Raw genomic sequence first — 24,376 nt, 5'->3', positions numbered from 1 at the left:
TAACTTAGTATCATAATCAAACCGTAAATATATAAGACAATTTATATGTACATATATAAATAGACTATACTTCGTTAATAATCAACATATCACATTCTTATTAATCATCACGCTTAATTAATTTAAGAATGTATATATATATTATAATTAATTATTTTAAAACTGAAACCATATGTTTCAATTATAACTAATTTTAATTACTATTAAATATAACCACAAATTTTATTTTATTTTGAAAATTATAAGTTAACCTTTTAGTTACCTTTTCATTTATTAATAATAATAATTCTAGTAACTCTCAAACTTTTAATGAAAAAGAAAACAAATTATTGTTTTCTAAATTATTTTCAAGATATCATTTGTATATTGAAATTCATCTGAACTAACAACACTAAAAGATAAGAAGTTCCTCACACCCTGATTTCAGACAACGGTCAACACTTCAAAGGAAAAGTATTGCAATTGCTTGACGAGTTTAAGATCGAGCATCATAAGTCATTGCCCTACACACCCCGAACCAATGGTGCAATCGTAGTGGCGAACAAAAATGTGATTATGATCAATAAGAAGATGATCAATATGTTTAAGGAGTGACACGCAAAGTTTTTTTTTTTTGTAAAAATGGTTTAACACCATTTCATTAAGAAGTCCAAAAAGTGGGAGGGTCAAGAATCAAAACAAGAAAAATCTTAGTTTTAATTATAAGATGACAAACAAACAACCCTAGAATTTATGAATGGTAGCAATCAAATAATAGTACAATCAAAGATTACAATTTACATTTCCAATCTTTATTGTTATTTCCATATTTTCCTTGTAGGTCATGTTGCTTTCTTCCACGCCCCCTTCCTCGATCATACTTCACAAAAGGTTATTGAATTGTAGCAGATGATGATGTTTGTCTTCTCTAATTGTTTATCCTAACTCTATATGAACATGTACTAATCTGATAAAACGAATTTTTACCAGAATTTTAGGCCTTTATCAATGCTTTTCTATACTTCAGTTTTGCGAATTTGAGGATCAACAACCCTAGTTTCCTCCTCACTCGTCTCCTCTATTATTTTTTTACTTTCTTCTTTTGCTTGTTCCTCTTGTTATAAATAATGTCTTGAAATAACAGAAAAAAATATATATATACAATGTTACAAATAAATAAAAATAAAATAAGATATACGAAGAACAATATCACCGTATTTGATGGTTGATTTGAGGCATGTGTTAGACACATTTCCCTTAAAACAGTTCCATCGTCTCCCCATGTGCTAGAGCTTATCACAGATGGCTGTCTCCCAGGGTACAACGAATCTAGTAGTGATTCAACACCGAAATCACTACACAACGAACTTGATAAAGTACCTGAACTATCACCGGGTTTCAACGGAAAATCGAACACAGAACTCGAAGAACACTCACAAAACAAGAAGAAGACTTTTGGAATTCTAGAGTGAGAAAGAATGAAAATGAAGAAGTTGTTTTTGATTAGAGATGAGAGGTCTTATATTGTTGAAAGTTAAACCATTAAATAAAATCATCATTTGATCCAACGGTTGGCATTGTCTGCCTCTTCATTACCTTAACGGTTTTCTCTTCATTATAGAGTAATTGTTTGCCAAAACAATTAAGACATTTACAATTCAATACTAACATTACATGGTTTTCCAATTTGTTAATAATAATATAAACTATCATAACAAATAATAATAATAATAATAACAAACTCATGTAAGTTACACTACAAATTAACAACATTTTGTTAATTGGTCATCAAGGCATTTTAGATCAATTAATTTAAATTAATTGATTTAAATTATACATTTGGATCAAATTTCACCATTTAATTCACGTTTGAATTTCATGTGAATTTGATTTGATTTTATTATCCATATTCTAATTTCCATTCATTAATGGAATTTATAGAATTAGTTTAAAAATTCCAACACCTCTTCCTTGTCTTCAGATTGAATCTTTTCAACATTCTTTATTTCTTCATTATCATTATTTTCTTCCTTCTCTGAATCATCCTTGCTTTTTTCCTCTGCATTTTCCTCATATTTCTTTTTTTATCACTATCATTGACTTCCACAATAAGCTCTTTCATTCTTTATTCTTTTGTTTTATTTTCTTGCCTTTTTGCTTCCTAAGCTTTCATGGTTTTCTGTTCTTATTCATTTTTTTGTACATTTATTACAAATATGTTGGAAAGTATTATAGAAAAACACATGTTTGGCCTCCATTCATATGATATTTCCTTGACTGTGGGATTTCCATTCCTATTAATAACTGTCATGTTCTTTTGCAATATACTTTGAGGATTCACTTCAATGCTTATTCTAGCAAAAGTAAGGTGTTCTCCTCCCAAGTGACACGGAAATTTTCCCTATTCCCTATAGGGATAACGTACAATGAATCGAACTTTGACAAACGAATCTCCCTATTCACTGGTTTATGGTATGGACATCACACAACCCATCAAAATCGAGATTTTAACTCTAAGAATACTCTTAGAAAGCTATGTTATTGAAGAAGATTAGCTCAAATCTCGATATGATCAACTAACGTTAATGGAGAATAAGAGGTTAATGGTTTTATGAAAAACCCAAATCTACCAAAAGAGAATGCAAGATACCCTCAATAGAAAGGTAAAACCCAAAAACCTCAAACAAGGTGATCTGGTTCTCAAACAAACCCGAGAATTCCTAGACCCCAAGGGCAAATTTTGTCCCCAATGGAAAGGACCTTTCCTAATAAAGAAAATCCTCTCAGGAGGAACTTTCAGCCTATCTACTATAGAAGGCGAAGAATTAATTGCACCCAACAATCTCAACGCACTTAAAAGATATTTTGTATAATATCAAGCTACGCATAGAACAATTTTAAAACTTATTTCAATAGAATTCAATCCCAAGTTTTGTAAAACTTACACCATGGATAGATGACTCATGTCAAACTATGATAAACCTGATTCTTCTCAGCATAAAAATAAAGGAGAGGAGATACGTAGGCAACATTTGTAAGCTTGGTCTTACTTAAATAAATAAAACCACCAGTCCTTTCCTCGCAAGAAAGAGAAAATCTTTTAATAAAGGAATTAAACCTTGATCCTATCCTAAAATTCAATGTAAAGCATATACCGACCTCGCTCCTCTACAATATGAAATCACTTGGCTTTCTCTACATGGGTCATCAATATCATCGGGAAAAATTACCCTCATGCTTCAAATGGACACAAGTTCATAATCATATACATAGATTACTTCATCAACTGGGTTGAAGAGGCCTCCTACAAAGTCTTGATATCGTCTCAAGTGACAAAATTCATTTGAACTATCATCATCGCAAGATATAAAGTTTCTCATGCCCTAATTTTTTACAATGGTCGACACTTCCAAGGAAAAATATTGTAATTACTCAATGAGTTTAAGATCGATCATCATAAGTCATCGTCCTACAGACCCCAAACAATGGTGAGATTGAAGCAACGAATAAAAATGTGATTATGATCATCAAGAAGATGACCAACACGTTTAAGGACTAACACAAAAAGTTGTCATATGCCTTATGGGGATATCGTACAACCGCTCGAACTTCGACGAATGAAACTCCCTATTCCCTTGTTTACGGTATAGATGTCGTACAACCAATCGAAATTGAGATTTCAACTCTAAGAATACTCTTAAAAAGTCATGTCATTGAAGAAGACTAACTCAAATCTCGATATGATCAACTAACGTTAATGGAGAATAAGAGATTAAAAGTTTTATGTAAAACCCAAGCCTTCTAAAAATGAATGGCAGATACCTTCAATAGAAAGGTAAAAAACAGAAATCTCAAAGAAAGTGATCTAGTTCTCTAACGAACCCAGGAAATCATAAACCCCAAGGGAAAATTTTGTCCCCAATGGATATGACTATTCTTAATAAATAAAATCCTCTCAAGAGGAACTGTCTTCCTATCTACTATAAAAGGTAAAGAATTTATTGCACTCAGCAATATCGACGGGCTTAAAAGATATTTTATATAATATCAATCTACGCGTATAATAGTTCTAAGCTCGACCTTGAAAGAAGTTTATTTCAATAGAATCCAATTCCAAATTTTTTAAAACTTACACCATGGATAAAGGACTCATGTCAAACTACGATAAAACTGATTCTTCTCAGCATAAAAATAAAGGAGAGAAGATACGTAGGCAACATGCATGTTTGTAGGCCTGGTCTTACTTAAATAAATAAAACCCACAATAATTTCCTTAAAAGAATGAGAAAATATTTTAAGAAAGGAAGAAAACCTTGATCCTATCCTAAAAGCCGATGTAATAGATTTTAGGAAACAAGTATGGCCAAAACTAAAGTATATGCTAACATAAAGCATATACTGGCCTCACTCCTCTATAATATGACATCCACTTGGCCCTTCTCTACATGGGGCAACAATGTCATTAGGAAAATTTACACTCACACTTCAAATGGACACAAGTTAATACTTGTAGCCATAGAATACTTGACTAAATGGGTTGAAACAGCCTCCTACAAAGTCTTGAAATCATCTCAAGAGGCAAAGTTTATCTGAACTAGTATCATAGTTAGATATGAAGTTCCTCATGCCCTGATTTTAGACAACAGTCAAAAGTTTCAAGGAAAAGTGTTGCAATTGCTCGACGAGTTTAAGATCGAGCATCATAAGTCATCACCCTACAGACCCCAAATCAATGGTACGATCAAATCGGTGAACAAATTCATAATTATGATCAATAAGAAGATGACCAATACATATAAGGGTTACACGAAAAGCTGTCATATGCCTTATGGGGATATTGTACAATCACTCGAACTTCGACAGACAAAACTCCATATTCCCTAGTTTACGGTTGATAAGTAAAAATAGTTAATTAAGTAGTAATACTAATTAACTGTTTAAATAATAATTTAATTGTGAGAAAATAATTATTTGCAAATTGGAGGATATCGACAGTTGGCCAAAATCGGCTTCGGGAGGATATCGGTAGTTGGTCAAAATTGGCTTCTAGAGGATATCGGTAGTTGACCAAAATCGGCTTCTGGAGGATATCGGCAGTTGGCCAAAATTAGCTTCTAGAGGATATCGAAAGTTGGCAATATCGATTTCCGAAGGATATCGGTAGCTGGACAAAATCGGCTTCTAGAGGATATCGGTAGTTGGCAATATCAGTTTCCGGAGCATTTCTACTCCCGGTACAAATCGGCTTTTGGGAAAGATCGGCTCCCCATTCCAGTTTTCCAATAACGGCTTCCCATTCCGGTTTTCCAAGATTGGCTTCTCATTCCGGTTTTCCAAGATCGGCTTTCCATTCTGGCTTTCCAAGATCGACTTCCCATTCTGGTTTTTCAAGATCGGCTTCCCATTCTGGTTTTCCATATTTCAGCATTCCACATTTCGGCATCCGATAATTCACAATCTCCATAATTAGTCAACCTGAGGAATATATACACATGGATATTTCCTAAAATATTAGACGTCAGCTTTACACTCCCCAAATAATCTTTTCCATTTAAGTGCAAAGACTGATTTCTTCTCACTCTAGCAGAATTAGATCAAACAGTCTGAATTATACAATTACTTGAAGATTGAAATCGCATTAAAAGGAATTTGGCTTACTATTATCCAAAGTACAGATAAGTTCAAAGAATATCCCATATGTTGTACCATCCTGAACCTCAACCAATCAAAGTGAAGACAGTGATCTTATGAAGCAGATATAGCCATTGAAGTTGCAAATATATCTGTTGATATATTTGCCTACTTAAGAAAACAGAAGTCAATCTGCTTCAGCACCTTTTTCAACACCTTCAACCTTTACTATCAAATCGCTCAAACATTCGAAACTTACAAGTTCTCAAAGAGTGTTATAATCTCAATTGTATTATAATACTAACTATTCTGTGTGAGTGGTGAGCATTGTAAGTTAACATAATTCATTTATGTTCAACAGAGTGAGTATATTGAAATGTCAAAAACAGGTAGTAACTAAGCATTGGTTGTTTGACTGAGTCTGTGTACGTGTTGTAAATAGATCAAATATTCTAGTGAATATCATTCTTAAAGGATATTCTAATCTATTCTAGTGAATAGATTTGAAGAAGGGGTGACGTATGAGCTTTTATCTCAGAACATTCATAAAACCTATGTCTTGTGTTGTGTGTTCTTCGTTATCTCATTATTTCTGTTGATCATCTGTTTCTTCAAATCTAAACAGACAGTTATGCACTTGACTTTGTCAAGAGTTTGTGACGGTTTGTGTAGAGTGAAGACGAGATAATCAACCTATAATAGGGTTATTATTGAACGGTGTGTGTAAGCGTTCAATGTTGCGAGACCCTTGTCTCCTTCGGCGATCCCGATCTCAACAACGATATTTACGTCGTACAACTCATCAGAATCGAGATTTCAACTCTAAGAATACTCTTAGAAGCCAAGTCATTCAAGAAGACTAACTCAAATCTCGATGTGATCAACTAACGTTAATAGAGAATAAGAGGTTAAAGGCTTATGTAAAACCCAAGCCTATTAAAAACAAATGTCAGATACCTTCAATAGAAAGGTAAAACCCAAAAATCTCAAAGAAGGTGATCTGGTTCTCAAACGAACCCATGAACTTCTAGAACCCAAGGGAAAATTTCATCCCTAATAGAAAGGACCTTTCCTAATAAAGAAAATCTTCTTAGTAGGAACTGTCCGCCTATCTACTATAGAAGACAAAGAATTTATTGAACCTAGCAATCTCGACGCGCAAAACAGTTCTAAGCTCGACCTTGAAAGAATCTTATTTCAATTGAATCCAATACCAAGTTTTATAAAACTTACACAATGGATAGATGACTCATGTCAAACTACGATAGACCTAATTCTTCTCAGCATAAAAATAAAGGAGGGAAGATACGTAAGCAATATGCATGTTTGTAGGCCCATTCTTACTTAAATAAATAAAACCTCCAATCCTTTACTCAAAATAAAGAGAAAATATTTTGAGAAATTAAGAAAACCTTGATCCTATCCTAAAAGCCGATGTAACGGATTTTAGGAAACAAGTAGGGGAAAAGCTAAAATATAAATATGAACGGTTCCATTGCCAAATAATCTCCTTCCATGCTTATAGTTTTTCTTGATTTGGTAAAACAGAAGCGCACATTATTGGATTTCATGGAAAGAATTGACTCACCAATTGTCGCTTTAATAGCTCAATTCTCGTTTAGAGTTTTAACATTTCCATGTCAATCACTTAAGAATAAAACAGATTTTAAAATTTACCGAATTAGACACATGGAGACCTATGTAGGAGATGAAACATAATGACATTGTGATCTTACAGAAAAAATGCAAGTTTTATAGTTTTAACATGTTTCATTGTTTGAGAATTCTCTATACTAACTTGCCGAGACTTTTTTTTTAAGGCGAAGAGAATAATTGAGATGCTTATGATCAAATACAGTACGACGATTCTAAAGTTAGATCTCAACACTTATAGGAGCTTATTGCTTAAAAAACTAGTGACTTATACAAGGAGTTTAACAAACGAATAAATGTTTAGAAAATTGACACAATTGTATAGATGAACATTTGACACAAATGTATAGAAATTTGACACAATTGTATATATGAACATTTAACACAAATTTATAGAGATTTAATACAAATGTATGTTATTATTTATAAAAATGAAAGTTTTAGTTTAATAATCGTATTTGTAGTTATTATTTATAAGGAAAGTTTTAGTAAAATTTAATAATCCAATTTTTAGTTATATTTTTTAACGCTGGATATGGCATTATTCAGCAATGGATATGATCTTATTCAGTGTTGGATATCTACATGTTCTCTCATCGGAAAAAAAGTATAACGATGGATATGACTAACTTCAACACTTGATATGGCCTTATTCAGCGCTGGATATTGCCTTATTCAACGTTGGTTTTCTATTTGTTCTATCATCAAAAGACAGTTTATGATACCTTTCAGCTTCCACTACAAATTAGGGGTGAGCAAATGGGTAGACTCAACTTGTATTATCCCACTCTTATTTAACCCAAATTAAATTTAATCAACCATTTATCTAACTTATATTATTCATTAATTAATATGGGTTGGGTGGCCCAAACTAAATTTTAGTGTTTTAACATATTTATTACGTTGTTGACTCGTTTAAGATATTTTTGACATGTTTAACACATTTTTTACCGTTTAACAATTATTTGATTTTTTTCCCGTTTAATACGATTTTGACTTGATCAACACTTTTTTTTAACTCATTTAACCAATATTTGTCACGTTTTAACTCGTTTAACAAATGCTTAATTTATTTTGATCTGTTTAATATGTCGTTGACCCATTTAATATGTTTGTGGTCTGTTTAACACACTTTTGACACATTAACACGTTTTTTTATTTGTTTAACACGTTTATGAAATGTTTAATACATTTTTTATCCGTTTAATATTTTAATTAATAAATTAATCGATAAAATAATAGGTGGAATGAATAAACAATGCCTTGATTATGGTAAACTTTATTTATTTTTAAAACCAAACTAGATATTAAAGAGATGGGTTATTGATTGTTTATATGTTTTAACAGTTGTGAACTATTTTTTTTTATTATTAAACTGTATACAATAAATATATTATTAATAAGTTTAAAAAAAAATAATTTTGTATCCCCACTTGAATGTAGGTTCCACCAAGTATTTCTCTTTGCTAAATAATGAGGAGGTCAAATAACAATATAGTGAGTAAGAAAAGCGTGAATTGTGTTGACTAATTAAATAAAAAAAATAATGAAATTTATTTTATTTTGGTAATTTTGGTAACCCTTACCCAACTCAAACTCAACCCAACACAAACCAAATTAACTTACCCAAATTAATATTTTTTTGGGAAAATACCCAAATTAATATTTTGGGTTAGGGTTGGGTTTGGCTCAACCCAAGATATGCTCATTCCTACACACGACTAACAACTTTTGGGCAAAGTTATTTCAGCTTCATCTTTTAATTTTAATTTTCTCTTTGTATTTGAGTCTATTACTTTGTAGGATCTAAGATGCCGCGTCTTCCTAGGACTTAATGTATGGTTATGTTCAAATTCTTTTTTAATCTAAACAACAACATTAATCTTAACTTTATAATTTGTCTTAGTTTGTATGACTAGACTGTAAAATATTTTTGGACATTGATGTTTTCCTACCACTTTTGGCACAAACAATGAAGTATTTCGACTTACCATCAGGGTGAGGCCTCACCGTGTACCCAAAATACATAATAATAATAATAATAATAATAATAATAATAATAATAATAATAATATATTTAGTAAAATTTGAATCCATAAACATAATAAATAGTGATATAACATATGAAAAAAATTAACCTCCCCGCACATTCTTCCCTTTCCACTCAACCAAAAAAAGAAAAAACTTTTTATGACAATTAAGGTCCTCTCATGTAAAATATTAAATTTTGATTAAGTTAATAAATTTATTTATAATTACTTTTTGCTAATTCAAGATTTTTCAAGATAGGTATAGAACTAAAATACTAAAATTCTAATATTTTTATTTCTTTTCAAATTTTATAAATAAAAGTTACAAATGGATGTTTGTCTATATATAGATTTTTTTTAATAGTAATATTTTTTTAATATTAATTCAGTCATTAAAAATGAGGGTGAAGATACTCTACATAATGTAAAAAATTGTAAAATTTAAATTATGAGGGGCTTAAATTATTGTAAGAAAAAAAATCCAAATTTGAAGATGATCGAAATTAAGACAAATTATATATGGATTATCTTTATAATTTATTTTATAATAAATTTTTATTATAATAAATAAAAAAATAAAATAATAGTATATATATATATATATATATTAGATGTGAATATATCTTTTATTTTCTATATAACTATTAAATAAAAATAAAAATTAAAAATAATAATGGTGAACACATGGTAATTTATTATATCGAAATTTTGGTATAATATATATATAATTTTTATATACCAAAAATTTCATTATGTTATATATTATGGATAAAAACAAAATTTGACTAATAATAAACATACCTTGAAAATAATGGCGGACCCAAAAATATTTTCTGGGGAGCCCAATACATAGTAACGTAGCATTTTTTGGCGATCAAATAAATGGATTTTCTAATTAAAATTTTACTCGATAATTGCATAAAAATACTAACAAACACAATTACAAAATACTATTAAACACAATTACTAAATTATTCTTGTCCATGAATTAGTACAAAAAAAGACAAATTTATTCTACGAGATTCCATTTGTTGAAAATATTGCAATATTGGTTCATTTTCAATTATTGAGAAAATATTTTTCTCAACATATACAACTAAACTATCATTCATCCATTTATCTCCCATTCGATTACGTAAATCAGTCTTCACGGTCTTCATTGCAGAAAAAATTCTTTCAACGGATGCAGTTGCAACTAGTAAAACTAAAACCAACTCTATCAATCGATAAACTAATGGAAAGACTATATATTTTTCTGTTGCAACCAATTTCTGAGCAAGAATTTCCAAATCTTCAATTTAAGAAAATTGAGGATCATCCCGCAAATTAAATACGTAAGCCCGAAGTTGTTGTTTCAAAAAATAAATAATCACTGCCAGTGAAATCTTCGGGATAAATTTTAGCAAGACGAATGAGTTTACGAATATTAAATTGGGAGAATGAATTTCTAGGATGAAGACATGATATGCAGCCAAGTAATTCTGTATTAACTTCTGAAAAACGATTATTCATTTCTTGCATAATCAAGTCAACAACCGAGCATTAAATAATAAATAATAACTATTAATAGATAAGAAATAATAATTATTAATAGATAAGAAATAATTTTTATTATACTTGACAAAAGATTTCCACACGATAATGATGAAGATTAGTGATGAGTTTCCCTTTTCCTCTCCGCCTACCATTGCTATCAATTATCATATGCTCATTCATATCAAGTATTGAAATAGAGTGTAATTGACAAAAAAATTTAACTTGTTCCAAAATATCATGTCATCCATCTTCTCTAAATTTTTGTAATTGATTTTTCGAACTCGCAATCAATGACATGGCTTGAACTATATTTTGATCTCCTCTTTGTAGGCAAAAGTGACAATTCACTTGTAATTCCCAATAAAATTTTCATCAAATGCAACACAAAAACAAATTCATAAAACACTAACTATATAAAAAAATATGAAAATCTAATTTAATAGATTTCAGCTTAGTTTTATGAGAATATAAAAATAAAATAAATAATATAACTAAGAACAAAAATACAAAAACGTGATAAACACATCTTATCAAGTGAATAAACATTCGAGATACCGAATCAAAACAATGTAACTATTTTAACTTGTTTATTAATATTAATTTATATTTTCTTATAAAATTTTGAAATAGTTTAAAATTAAGAAATATAAAACAATATTATTATTTTAATTTTTATATTTTATCCTTATAAGTAATTTGTATTATTAATTATATTGAAATAAATAAAAAATAATGTGTAATTATTATATAATTTTAAAATAAATAATATTATTATATGATTTATATTATTTTATATATAATTTTTTATACTTTATTTATATAAATAAATCTTATTTATATATTAATTAAAATTTATGTATTATTATAAATATTTATATATTAGAAAATATTGTTAGTATAAAATAAAATATTAATAATAATTATTTTAATAAAATTATATTTAAAATTAAAATAATATAATTATGAATTAGTTTATAGATAAATTATATAGATATAAATTATATTATAAAATATAATAAATAAAAATTGTATTATTATAAATATTTGTATATTAAAAATATTTGTATTAAAATTTATGTATTATTATAAATATTTGTATATTAAAAAAAATAATAAAAAGTTATATTATAAAAGCCAATTGAAATAAAAGTTACCTATCAAAAAAAAAAATATATATATATATATATATATATATATATATATATATATATATATATATATATATATATATATATATATATATATATATATATATATATATATATATATATATATATATATATATAAATTTATTTTAAGGTTGTGGGAGCCCGCCCCAAAGAACCTTGTGAGTCCGCCACTGCTTAAAAGTAGTTATACTTTCAACTATCTCTAATTTATGTAGTTTAAAAAATTATTATTAAAAAGTTAATAACTAAATAAAATGTTAATTTAACTTAGAAAGATTTGCTCATGCATATTGATGGTTGGAGTTTGTGGTAGAAAACAAACAACTCCAAAGCTTCAAGCTGACAGACATCTAGCATCATGCATGTTGTGCGAGATGATTGATCAATCCAAAGTCTGAAATTCAGAAACTCAAGAATCTTAGAGCAGATTATCGCCCATAGCTCGGAACAAAGCTCGTCGAAGCATACTTCTATGCCACATCTGGCCGCTTATGTTTATTTGTTCGGCCCCTTCTTACCCCAAATTCGAGTGTATCCAAATGTCTCAAGAATCGCATCAAATGATTGATAGTTTTGAATCGCATTTGCATTCGTGACAATACATTCATAAATGTTAGATAAAAATAATAATAAATATTAGTTAAGTTTAAACTTAATTAATATAAGCTCTTATGCTTCTTAATAATTTTAATTTCTTTAAATACTTCAAGTTCTATCATGAGTATAATTTTTTAATAAATTGAATTTTTCACATTTTACTAATCATTGTTAGTACTCATCAATGCCTATCATTTTAGTATTTAAACTGGTCATTCAAAGATGCAGTAGACTTAACAGCAACAGCAACAATGATTTGAGTTGAAGATGAAATTATAAAATATCATTGCCAATAATTGAAGGATTAAGTGCCTAATTTCCCTTCATCTCCATCACATTAAGAGATCACAAAGAGATTGAAAGAATTACTAGATCTTTTCTCAATCTAGCTCATGGCAAGGTAAATATCTACTTAACTAAATATATATTGAAGTTTTTATTCTTTTGTGCATCCATGTCAACAAACAATTTATCATACCATCACCATCACCATCACCATCAATCTATTTGCATTTCTAAACTTAAGCATAATTCTATTTTAAGTTCTTCAAATAATTAAAAAAAATCAAACATCACTTCACTCTTTTCTCACCCATTAAATCAATCAATTCATGAACTAAATATTAAAATAATTTATATTTTAAAATTTTATTTTATTTATATATATTAATATCATTTTAAGTCTTTTTATAAATAATAAAAAAAACATACCCATTTCCTCAAAATCATATCATTTTTTTTTCTCTTTAAGTTATTTTGACAACCTTGTAAATTATTATTTATTCTTTTGTATTTTGTTCAGAGTTACCTAATTTTATTTGACCTTAAAAACAAACTATTGGACCTCCAATCTATTTATGCTAATTATAATTATTTGAAGTTTGTTCATAGTCCAAAACATTGCCAATAAAAACAGGGTTAATAGTATTTCAATTCCGCCAATAGTTGCCAAATTTAACTTCATTGTCCCTATCTAATTTCTCAAAACTTTAACTTCAATGCACAAATTATATATTTTTTAAATTGGATCAGAATATCATTTATCCTCTCTCAATCTCAATTGTAGTGCAATGATTGATTGATATCAATCCTGAGATTGATACCTTAATTCTAAAGTGGCATCATAAAACTATTTTAAAAAATGTACAAAAGTCTTTTTCCCAATCATTTTTAATTGCAGGCGCGTTCATGCTGGCGACGAGCATTCCGCCTGCTCAGTTGACTTACCCTTGTGCGCATTTCCTGTCTGGTCATGGTTGGTTTCTTGCGGTGACACGGTCAACCATCTTTTTTTTTCTTTTACATAAACAATATTAATAATAGATGCATTTAATTTAGTATATTCATCTAATTTATTTATGTACTTTTAAATTTTATTTTAAGTAATTTATAATTTTATTATTTTAAAATTTGATTAGTATAACATTATTTTTAAAATAATTATTTATTTTAATTTTTACAATCAATTTATAAATTTATTTTAAAATTATAAAATTGATATAAAAAGAAAAGAGTGTTTACAATAGTAAAAATTAAAATTGTTCTAAAACTTCTCTTCTACTTAATTATCATTTTCAGCTTTAAAGTAAAGAACTTTAATTTTTTTTTTTTGCACTTTTTCAATGTCTCAATTTGTTTCTAGGTATTTCTTTTACAACCAAGAAATCTTACTCATACTTATCATTATTCTTCTTCATCATTTAAACCTAATATATTAAATATTAAAATTTAATATTATTAATAATTTATAAAATCATACAATTAAACTTAATACATTAATATATTAGACATTCTCCATTCATAAACTAATTTCTAAATTCTTTAAGTAATAAATTAACAATTAGATTAAAACACATTGAGTAAGATTATTTAACTAGATCATAAATTTAAAAAAATTATTTAAATAATTAGAAAATTTTAGGTATGGGTCAAGGTAACTCTATGCAACAGCAGCTGCATCCTCCCTCCCACCGAGCCTGAACATGATCTATCAGAATTCACAATTTGTTAAGAATGTGAATGATGCAATTGATTCTACTAAGAAGGTATGTATTGTTAATGATGTCAAGCAAACTGTTATTGAAAAGAAGGAAAATGCAATATATAAAGATTGTAATATGAATGGGCATTACAAAGAAGATTGCTTTAAACAATGGATACCCTAAATAGTGGGCATGGCAGTAAGTGCTCCAATGGATCATGAAGGAACAGATACTTCAATAGAGGTTTTTGATCTGTTCAAATCATACTAGAAAACCATGAAGAACAATGGCAGCCACTCTTAATGTATTTCTAAATGTATATATCATATATAATTGCAAATCATATAGCATGAGCTTAAACAATTTTAAAAAAGAAAACTAAATCAAAGCACATGGTTTATTTTTTAGTGCTATTATTAATCATATATGTTGAAACTAAAATTTGATGTTTAATATAAAAGAAACGAAGTAGTAAGACTATTTCTATTCTATGGATCAATTAATTGATCAAGGAAATGAAAATGGTTTTGTCAAGGCCTAAAGTAATCCTAAAAATGTGATGCTAGCATTGGATTTTAGATATAACCTCTTGTATGTATCTAAACAGTTGAAAGAAAATTTAATTAAATGTACATTTGTTGATGAAAATGATGTGTTGCAGGATTCTAAAGCAAATCAAATTCTAGAAAATCAAATGATATATGTAGAAATGCCAAGAAAATTTTGGCCATTTTACTACTAATAACTAGGGGTGAGCATAATTTGGGTTTACCCAAACCGAACCTCAACCCAAACCCAAAATATTAATTTGGGTTGGTTAATTTGTGTTGGGTTGAGTATGGGTTGGGTTTAATTTGAGTTTGGTTAGGGTTACCCAAATTATATAAATTTAATTTAATTCTCTATTATTAATCCAATATAAACCAATCACCTTCCAACTTTAAGTCAAACACGTTTTTGACATTTGTGTTTTTCACACGTTTAACGCGTTTTAAATATTTTTAACACGTTTTCACACTTATAACACGTTTTCACGTTTTTGAACGTTTAACATGTTTTTGATATGTTTAACACGTTTTCACACTAATAACACGTTTTTCACGTTTTTATCACTTTTAACACGATTTTGACATATTTAATACGTTAAACACGTTTTTCACGTCTTTGGCACATTTAACACGTTTTTGATATATTTAACACGTTAACATGTTTTTCATAAATTTAACACGATTTTTACGTTTTTGGCATCTTTAACACGTTTTTGATATGTTAACATGTTTAATACGTTTTTGATATATTTAACACATTTTTCACGTTTTGGCATGTTCTTGGAACGTTTAACGCGTTTTTGACATTTTAACATGTTTTTACACATTTAACATATTTTTGACATGTTTAACATGTTTTTTGCACGTTAACACGTTTTAACAAGTTTTAACATATTTTGGCCAATTTAACATGTTTTTGGTATGTTTAACATGTTTTTCACGTTTTTGGCACGTTTAAAATAATTTTCACGTTTTGACACGTTAAACGTGTGAAAAGCGTATTAAACATGTAAAAAATGTGAGAAACATGTTAAACGTATAAAACGTGCCAAAAACATGGAAATGTGGAAAACATATCAAACGTGTTAAACATGCCAAAAACTTGAAAAACGTGTTAAACATGTTAAAAACGTGTTAAACGTGTAAAGAATATTAAAAACATGAAAAACATGTAAACGTGTCAAAGCGTGTTAAACGTGCCAAAAACATGAAAAACATGTCAAAATGTGTTAAATGTGTCTTAATCGAGAAAAATGTGTCAAATGTGTTAAAAACATTTTAAACGTGTTAAACATTCTAAAAACATAAAAAAAAACTTATTCAACGTGTCAAAAATGTGTTAAATGTGCTAAAAACGTGTTAAACGTGTCAAAACGTGTTGAATAGGTTAAACGTGTGAAAAATGTATTAAACGTGTCAAAAACGTGAAAAACGTGTCAAAAATGTGTTTAACGTGAAAAACGTATTTAACGTGACAAAACATGACAAAAATGTGGAAAGCATGTTAAACGTGTCAAAACGTGCCAAAACGTGTTAAACGTGTCAAAACGTGTTAAACATGCCAAAAACGTGAAAATGTGTGAAAAAACTTGTTAGAAATGTTAAAAACATATTAAATGTGTCAAAAATGTCTTTATCGTGAAAACATGTTAAACTTGTCAAAATGTGTCATAATCGTGAAAAACGTGTCAAAAGTGTCAAAAACGTGTTAAAAACATGTGAAACATGCCAAAAACATTTAATAAAAAAAGGTGTCAAAATGTGTTAAACGTGTCAAAAACGTGTTAAACGTGTCAAAAACGTGTTAAATGTGTGAAAAACGTATTAAACGTATTAAAAACGTGAAAACGTGTAAAACGTATCAAAAACGTGTTAAACGTGTTAAAACATGACAAAAACGTGAAAATTTTGGAAAACGTGTTAAATATGTCAAAAACGTGTTAAATTTATAAAAATATGTTAAATGAGTCAAATAAATGTTAAATGAAAAAATAATTTGGGTTACCCAAACCATATTGGGTAAATTTAATTTGAGTTGAATATGGGTTGGATAATACAGGTTGAGTTTATCCGTTAATAACAACGTGCTTGCTTGATTAAAGGGGTTTGATAATGCTAAATAAATCAAAACTAAAGATGTAAATTTCATTGAACACATTACCATATAGAAATCCTAAAATGGAACCAATTTTTGTTGATGCAAGGGAAGAAGATTCTCAAATTCACAAGCAAGAAGAGACATAAAAAATAACTAATTTATCTACAAATGAAGATGATATTCAATCAACATTTATTCATAAACGCTCTATTTCCCATAGCATCCTACTCATGCAGAGCTTATTGAATGAATATGGCAAGAAAAACATATTATCACGTGTGGCTTCAAAATTGACATTAGAAAAGCTTTTGACTCGATCAGATGGGGATCAATCCATGAATTCCTCATTGTTGTAGGTTTTCCAATTATTTTCATTGATTGGATTATGCAATGTGTTTCCACTCCTCACTTTGTTGTGAGCGTGAATGGTATTTATGGAGGCTTTTTCTAGGGTGAAAGGGAGTAAGGCAAGGAGACTCTATATCTCCTTACCTATTCGTCTTAATAATGGAAATTTTTGACTGCATTTTAAAAATGCTTCTGAGAAGTCATCATTTCAAATTTCACACGTACTGCAAAGAAGAAGAAATAACCCATATACGTTTTGCAGATGATCTATTTTTTTGTGACTTATGCGGATGTTGAATCTGTTAGTATAATTAAAGAAGCTCTAACAATCTTTTTGAGTATTACAGGTTTATACATCAATGAGGACAAAAGTCAGGCTTTCTATGGAGGGGTTAATGAAGAAAGGAAAGAAAACATATTCAATATTATGGGAATCAAGAAAGGTGAAATACCAGTGAAATACCTTGGAGTACCCATGTCATCAAAACAACTCCGATATAATCACGTCAGAAAATTGGTAGAAAATGTTAGAAATTTTGTCCTGGGTTGGGCTACGAAAAAATTGTCTTATGCAAGTAGAATCGAGCTCGTTAAAAGAGTCATATTTGAAATTATTGGCTACTAGGAACAACAGATAGTCATCCCAAAGAAAGTAATGGCCGAACTCGATAAAATCATGAGAGATTAGATCTGGGGAACACAAGGCAGAGGAGGAAAAAAAGTCAAATGGCAGTATGTTTGCACTTTCATAGAAAAAGGCATACTAGGAATAAAAAGTTGTGTTGAATGGAACAAAGCCCTCACCATCAGGAGCTTATGGGAGTTGCAGCAAAAAGCGGACTCTCTATGGGTCAAATAAGTGCATACAAGATTTATGAAAGAAGAGCAGAGTATCTGAATACGAAGCATCAATGAAAGAATGACATGGTCATTGAAGAAAATCCTAAAAACAAGAAAATATGTCTTTCAAATGGTGAAAACTACAATTAGAAATAGAAGAGGGGTATTATTCTGGCATGATCCTTGGCTGGATAATATTCTCATTATATTCAAAGAAGAAATGCAAGGAAACAGAGTTAGAAGAGAATACATGAAGTACTCATTTAAAGACGTCTATGAAGGTAAATGTAATTCACTTTTGAGGCATATTCTAGAAGGTGATAGAATCATAAACTTAATGAGGCAGAAACAACTCAATGAAAGTAATAATAAAATATGCTGGAAAACAGAAAGTAACGAGAAGTTTATTATATGAAAGTCATGGAAAATGGTTAGAATAAAAAGACAAGAAGTAGATTGGCATAATGTGGTATGGTCTCCAAACAGGGGCGGAGACACTCATAGCGTGACCCGGGAAGGACTTACCTGCTTAGTAGTACTTTAATATATAATATATAATTATATATCTACCTAATTTACTAACTTTTCTATTATAGCCCGAAGACCCACCAGCTAACTAAATATATATTATATGTATTCTATTTAACATCTAATTTTAACTAATATATTTTATAATATATTTATTCTATATAACATCTAATTCTAACTCATATATTTTATAGTATATTTATTCTATTTAAACCACATAAATATAATTTATTATTTCTTAAATAAATAAAAAGAAAATACTAGTCAATACTAATATATTAAATATTATATTTATTCATAATTAAAAAACATCCTAATTTATTCCTAAATAAATCATTTATACAATAATATATAATTTATTGCTTTCTAATTAAAAGTCTCTAACTAATTCATTCTTAATTAAATTTAATTACCTATAGATAAACTATATATAATTTATCCAATTTAACTTAAAAAAATATGTTGACGTCACTAACAATAATAGTCACGGTCATAATTTTAAAATTTGAATTCTTACTACTCATTAGGTTAAAACGGAGGAGTGTATTTTGTCAGTTTAAATTGAAATTCATTCTCTCACCAAGTTTGTATAATTTCAATTTTATAGTAATGTGTGTCTATATGAATCGTTTTTACATTATTCATGTTTTGATAATAATTTTCTTAGTATTTAATAAATTTATAGGTTGAGAATCTCAAAATTCAACAATTTTTAATGTCAAATTCAGAGAGAAAGAGACAAATTAATATTTTATCTTTTTTTAAGCCAAAATTGATAATCCTTCATTATTTGAGTCAATCGAACCAAATACAATAATTTCCGATAAGAATTTTGAATCTCCTTCTAAATCTCAAAGAGTTGAGTTTGATGAAAAATACATTGAACGAGATCCTGAATTGCGTATTTCTATGTGGTGACACCCTGTAAATCATCACAATAAAATTAGACGAACTTACATTAAAATGAAACCATATCAACCTATGTTGTCGGAATTTCCGAGATCTGAATTTGGAAAGCAAAACGTCGATTTCAATACTCTTGGTTTAAAAAATTCACATGGTTGGAGTACTCTCCTTCGAAGGATGTTGTATTTTGTTTTCCATGTTATCTCTTTGAGTTAGGTAAATTCCAACAATCTGCATTTACAGTTGAAGGTTTTAAAAGTTAAAAAAAGGTTTATGATGGAGGAAGTGTGCCTTTATGTCTCATGAGGGGAGTTCTAACACCCTGCACAATAAATTTTCAAATTTTGTTGCTGATGTGATGAATGTAACTCGACATATAGATAAAGTTATGAATCGAGAATCTTCTGAATAAATTGAAAAGAATCGATTAAGGCTTGCAGCAACAATTGAGAGTATTTGTTGATTAAGTTTGCAAGCATGTGCATTAAGAGGTCACGATGAATCTTTAGATTCCCAAAATCAAGGTAATTGTATTGAGATGTTAAAGCTCTTGGTAAAATGGAATGATAATATTGATAATGTTATCTTAGGGAAAACTCTAAGAAATGCAAAGTATATGTTACAAAAAGTTTACAAGGAAATCCTAGACGTTAGGGATATGATGGTGCTACCAAACATCGTGTTATTAAGAACGTTTAATATATAATGGAATATTAAAAAAACATCGTGTTATATTAGTTTTTGTGAAAATGATTTTAGCCCGGGTAGGCTTGAAATCTTGGCTCCGCCCCTGTCTCCAAAGATTATTCCTCGTCACCAATTTATTCTCTGGCTGGTATACAGGAAAATGTTGACAACAAATGACAGAATTCGAAAATACATAAACATTCCTAATATTAACTGTGTCCTATGTTCAGGAGTTGAAGAAAGCATAAACCATTTATTTAGAGAATGCTCTTTTATAATACAAATCTGGAGGATATATGCTGTAAACATGAACATCATCAACTTTTCAGGAATATGGAAAGAAATCCAAGAATAGATGAAGAATAAAGCAAAAAGAAGATCTTTCTATGTAAGTATGTTGAAATGCTACTTTGGAACCATAATCTACAATATCTGGAAATAAAGAAATTTAAGAACTCATAGTGAAAGAAGTAGAACCGCTGAAGATATTTGGAGAGATATAACTTCAGATGAAAATGCACTCATTCAATCCTGGAGAAAAATCAAAAGGAATAAAGAGAACAGAAAGCTCTGTCAGATATGAAATATTTCTTTTGAGAAAGTCACAAGTAGAATAAAAGTAAAAATACTGTAGACGCTTGTAGACACTAATTGATTGTTGTTGACTATAATTCAATTATTGTCTCATTGTTAAATCTAAAAATTGTCTAGATCTGATTTTAAACTTTTGTATTTTTTTTTCCCTTTTTTGGGTTTTTTTTAATGAAACGACACTAAACTATATATATATATATATTCAAATTAGATACGAAGAAATCAGTTACCAAATGTTGCAAACAATTACAAATGTCATGGATCAAGCCAAAAAAAATTGTACAATATAAACACAAATAAACAATTGAAAGTGCAGAAACTAGAAAAAGCACAAGTAAACATTCCCTGAAAAAGTTGGATGATTATGTAGTTCAAAGGTACAAACCAGTAACTTATCCTTTTGTATAAAATCCAAAAACAAATAATACATCAACTTTCTGTCTAACATAACTTAAATTTGGAACCTAAAGCATATAAAGAAGCAAGCATTTCTGAAAGCTAGAATGAAACAATGAATACGGAATTGCAAGCTTTAGAACTAAGCAACTAATTGGAATTGACACAAGGCTGAAAATATTTGAAGATATCCTTGGGATATAACAAGGCTGAAAATAGAGAAGTATACAAGCTCAAAAAGAACATTTATGGATTAAAATAATCAAGAAGACAATGGAATTTAGAAATATCCAAAACATTAGATTATAAACAATCTAATCATAATCCTGGCTCTTTATAAAAACAGAAAGGAGACAAGATTACTAAACTATAAATAGTTTATGTAGACGATATTCTTATAGCAGGGAATGATCTAACATAAATATCCTAAAAAAGTTCTTCACAACAAATTCTCCATAAAATACATTGGAGAAGCCAAGTATTTTTTGAGAACAGAAATTGCTAGCAATTCTAAGGGTATATACTTAAATAAAAGAAAGTACATATTGGACATAATTGATGACCTAGAATTAATGGGATCCAAGCCATCAACTACTCCTATGGCAAAGGCTTTAAAAGCAGAATCAAAGGTCAAAGGCATTTTAATTGAACCTAAACATTTTAGAAGGTTAATAGGTAGACTGATATACCTCAATTTAACAAGATCATATATTAGTTTTTGTGTTCAACAACTATCTTAATAAATGTTGAAACCAGCCAAAACACACATGGAATGTGCAACACAAATTGATAAATACCTAAAGAGAAATCTATCCCTAGGCATATATTATGAAGCAAACCAAGATATAATATTGAAGTATACACGGACGCAGATTGAGGAAGTTGTACCATATGAAGAAAATCAGTTACTAGTTTCTTTGTGTTTTTAGGAAATTCCACAATGTCATAGAAAACAAAAAGAATAAGCTAGGGTTTCAAGGACTTCAGCTAAGGCTGAATATAGAAGGAAAACACTTAATTAATCTCAAAGAAGGATTAAACCTCCAAGATTATCATTTTGAGAAGAGGATTAAACAAAAAATACAGAAAAACAAATCTAACCAAATCAATTGAATTGCAAATTTTCATTTTCTGTAATTTTAGGAATCAATTGTAATTCGTTTATTTACACTTATATGTAACAGAACTGAACTATAAAAACGAAAATGTGAAATGAAGAAGAGGTAGATTTTTTTGCTCATTCTAATTTCCAATTTATTTACTTCCCACTGCAATCTCTTTCAACCTATAGATATTGTTACTCCAACTCACATTTCTTTTATGAGTATGATGAAGACGAGATCCGCGTGGCTGGTGAGAGTGGAGATAATCAGATTGATCATTTATCGTCGCTTATAATGTTCTGTTCGTGGACATATTAGAGAATGCATCTATTATCGTAATTGAAAGATAAAATAATTTCAAATTGCTCTTTGATAATTGAATCATAGCTAATGGATTTGCAAAATCTTATTTTTCTGCAATCTTAGAAAATTCTGTTTTCAGAAAATTATTGTTTTCTAAAATTTGATCTATTGAATGACTTTTAATCAATGAAAATGATAGAAAGATAACTATAATTTGAAATCATAAATAATGAAGAAGTGATTTAAGATTGTGAAACAAATTTGAATCCATAGATTAACTAAAAAAATAGATCATCAATACAAACTTTTTACAGAATTTAAATTTTTTAAAAACATAACATTTTGTAGATATATTTTTTTTTTGTAAGATGGGTTGTTCAAATGATAGAATTTTAAATTTTATACTAGAATAATTGTAAATATAGTGTTTAAATAATTTGTGTTTGGTAAATAGAAACCAAGTTCTTACTCCATAAAGATGGAGCCGCCAGCTAGCTAGCTAGCATGATCTCTCAGAAAACAATCCTAAACTGAGGAGCCTCTTCACAGTCTGCGGGTAAAATCTCCCACCGGCAGGGATCGAGGTCGTCGGTGATAGGACAATATCCAGCGAGCGTGACCTTGTCAGTCGATGCGGAGACGGATCCGAATTCGAAAACCGTAACATCGGCCGGCATAAGTGGAGGAGTACGCAGGACCTCAACGGCGCCGTTCATGCCAGGCACCTCGGCATGTCCCTTGACAGTTGAATCAGACTTTTGTGGTGGTTTGGCTTCCGGTGAGGATGAGGAAGAAGGAGCCTCCTTATTGCCTTCTGCCCACCAAGATAGAAACCCCATAGCTGAAAGTTGGAGATAAAGAAAGAGAGAGAGATGAGCTCTTATAAGAAGAAAATTCGATCATTCACTTGTATTATGAATCGCAGAAACAACAGCACAATGATACATACACCTTAAGGTGAGAGAAGATCGGAAATTGAAATTCTCTTACCTCTGCGCCGGAATCTGGAAGTAGGAAAGAGTGTCTCAGGGAAGAAGCTTGAGATGGATTGGAATTTGGATAGAGCAGCGCCTTTCTTTCTCTACCGGATTCTGGCCGGTAAATTCTCACTATATAGCCCCAGACATATCTCACCTTACCAAATTATACTCTAATTTTTACTTTTTAAATGATGAATCATTTTATTAAAAAAATACAAAATAAAACTATTTATTTAACAATTCACTTTCTTTTCTTATTTAGTCTGAACTCCGGGCGAATTTGATTAAATAACCTGAAAGAGGAGGTTATTTGATCTGGTGGTGACTTGTTAATTTTTTTGCGCTCGTGGTTCTATATTTTTTTATACGATATTGTCTTTGTCACGAAACGTTAAGTGACTTAGCATTTCGCGAAGTGAATTAGGGTTAGTATATATACTTTAATATTTTCATTTTCTTAGTTTTTTT

At 29.2% G+C, this 24,376-nt stretch overlaps 1 protein-coding gene across 1 annotated transcript; it reads right to left on the bottom strand.

Moving 5' to 3' along the window:
- Positions 1-23,048: 23,048 nt before the first annotated feature.
- On the bottom strand, positions 23,049-24,058 carry LOC124912473. The gene is made up of 2 exons (XM_047453098.1): positions 23,919-24,058; positions 23,049-23,769 (listed from the first exon to the last, which is right to left on the bottom strand). The coding sequence occupies exon 2, from the start codon at positions 23,765-23,767 to the stop codon at positions 23,441-23,443; it is 327 nt and encodes a 108-aa protein (XP_047309054.1). The 5' UTR covers positions 23,768-23,769; positions 23,919-24,058; the 3' UTR covers positions 23,049-23,440.
- Positions 24,059-24,376: the final 318 nt, after the last annotated feature.

The sequence above is a fragment of the Impatiens glandulifera genome, chromosome 8, assembly GCF_907164915.1.
Source record: "Impatiens glandulifera chromosome 8, dImpGla2.1, whole genome shotgun sequence".
Classification (NCBI taxonomy): domain Eukaryota; kingdom Viridiplantae; phylum Streptophyta; class Magnoliopsida; order Ericales; family Balsaminaceae; genus Impatiens; species Impatiens glandulifera.
The sequence above is the reverse complement of the archived record's forward strand: the minus strand, read 5'-3'. Positions and strand labels throughout refer to the sequence as shown.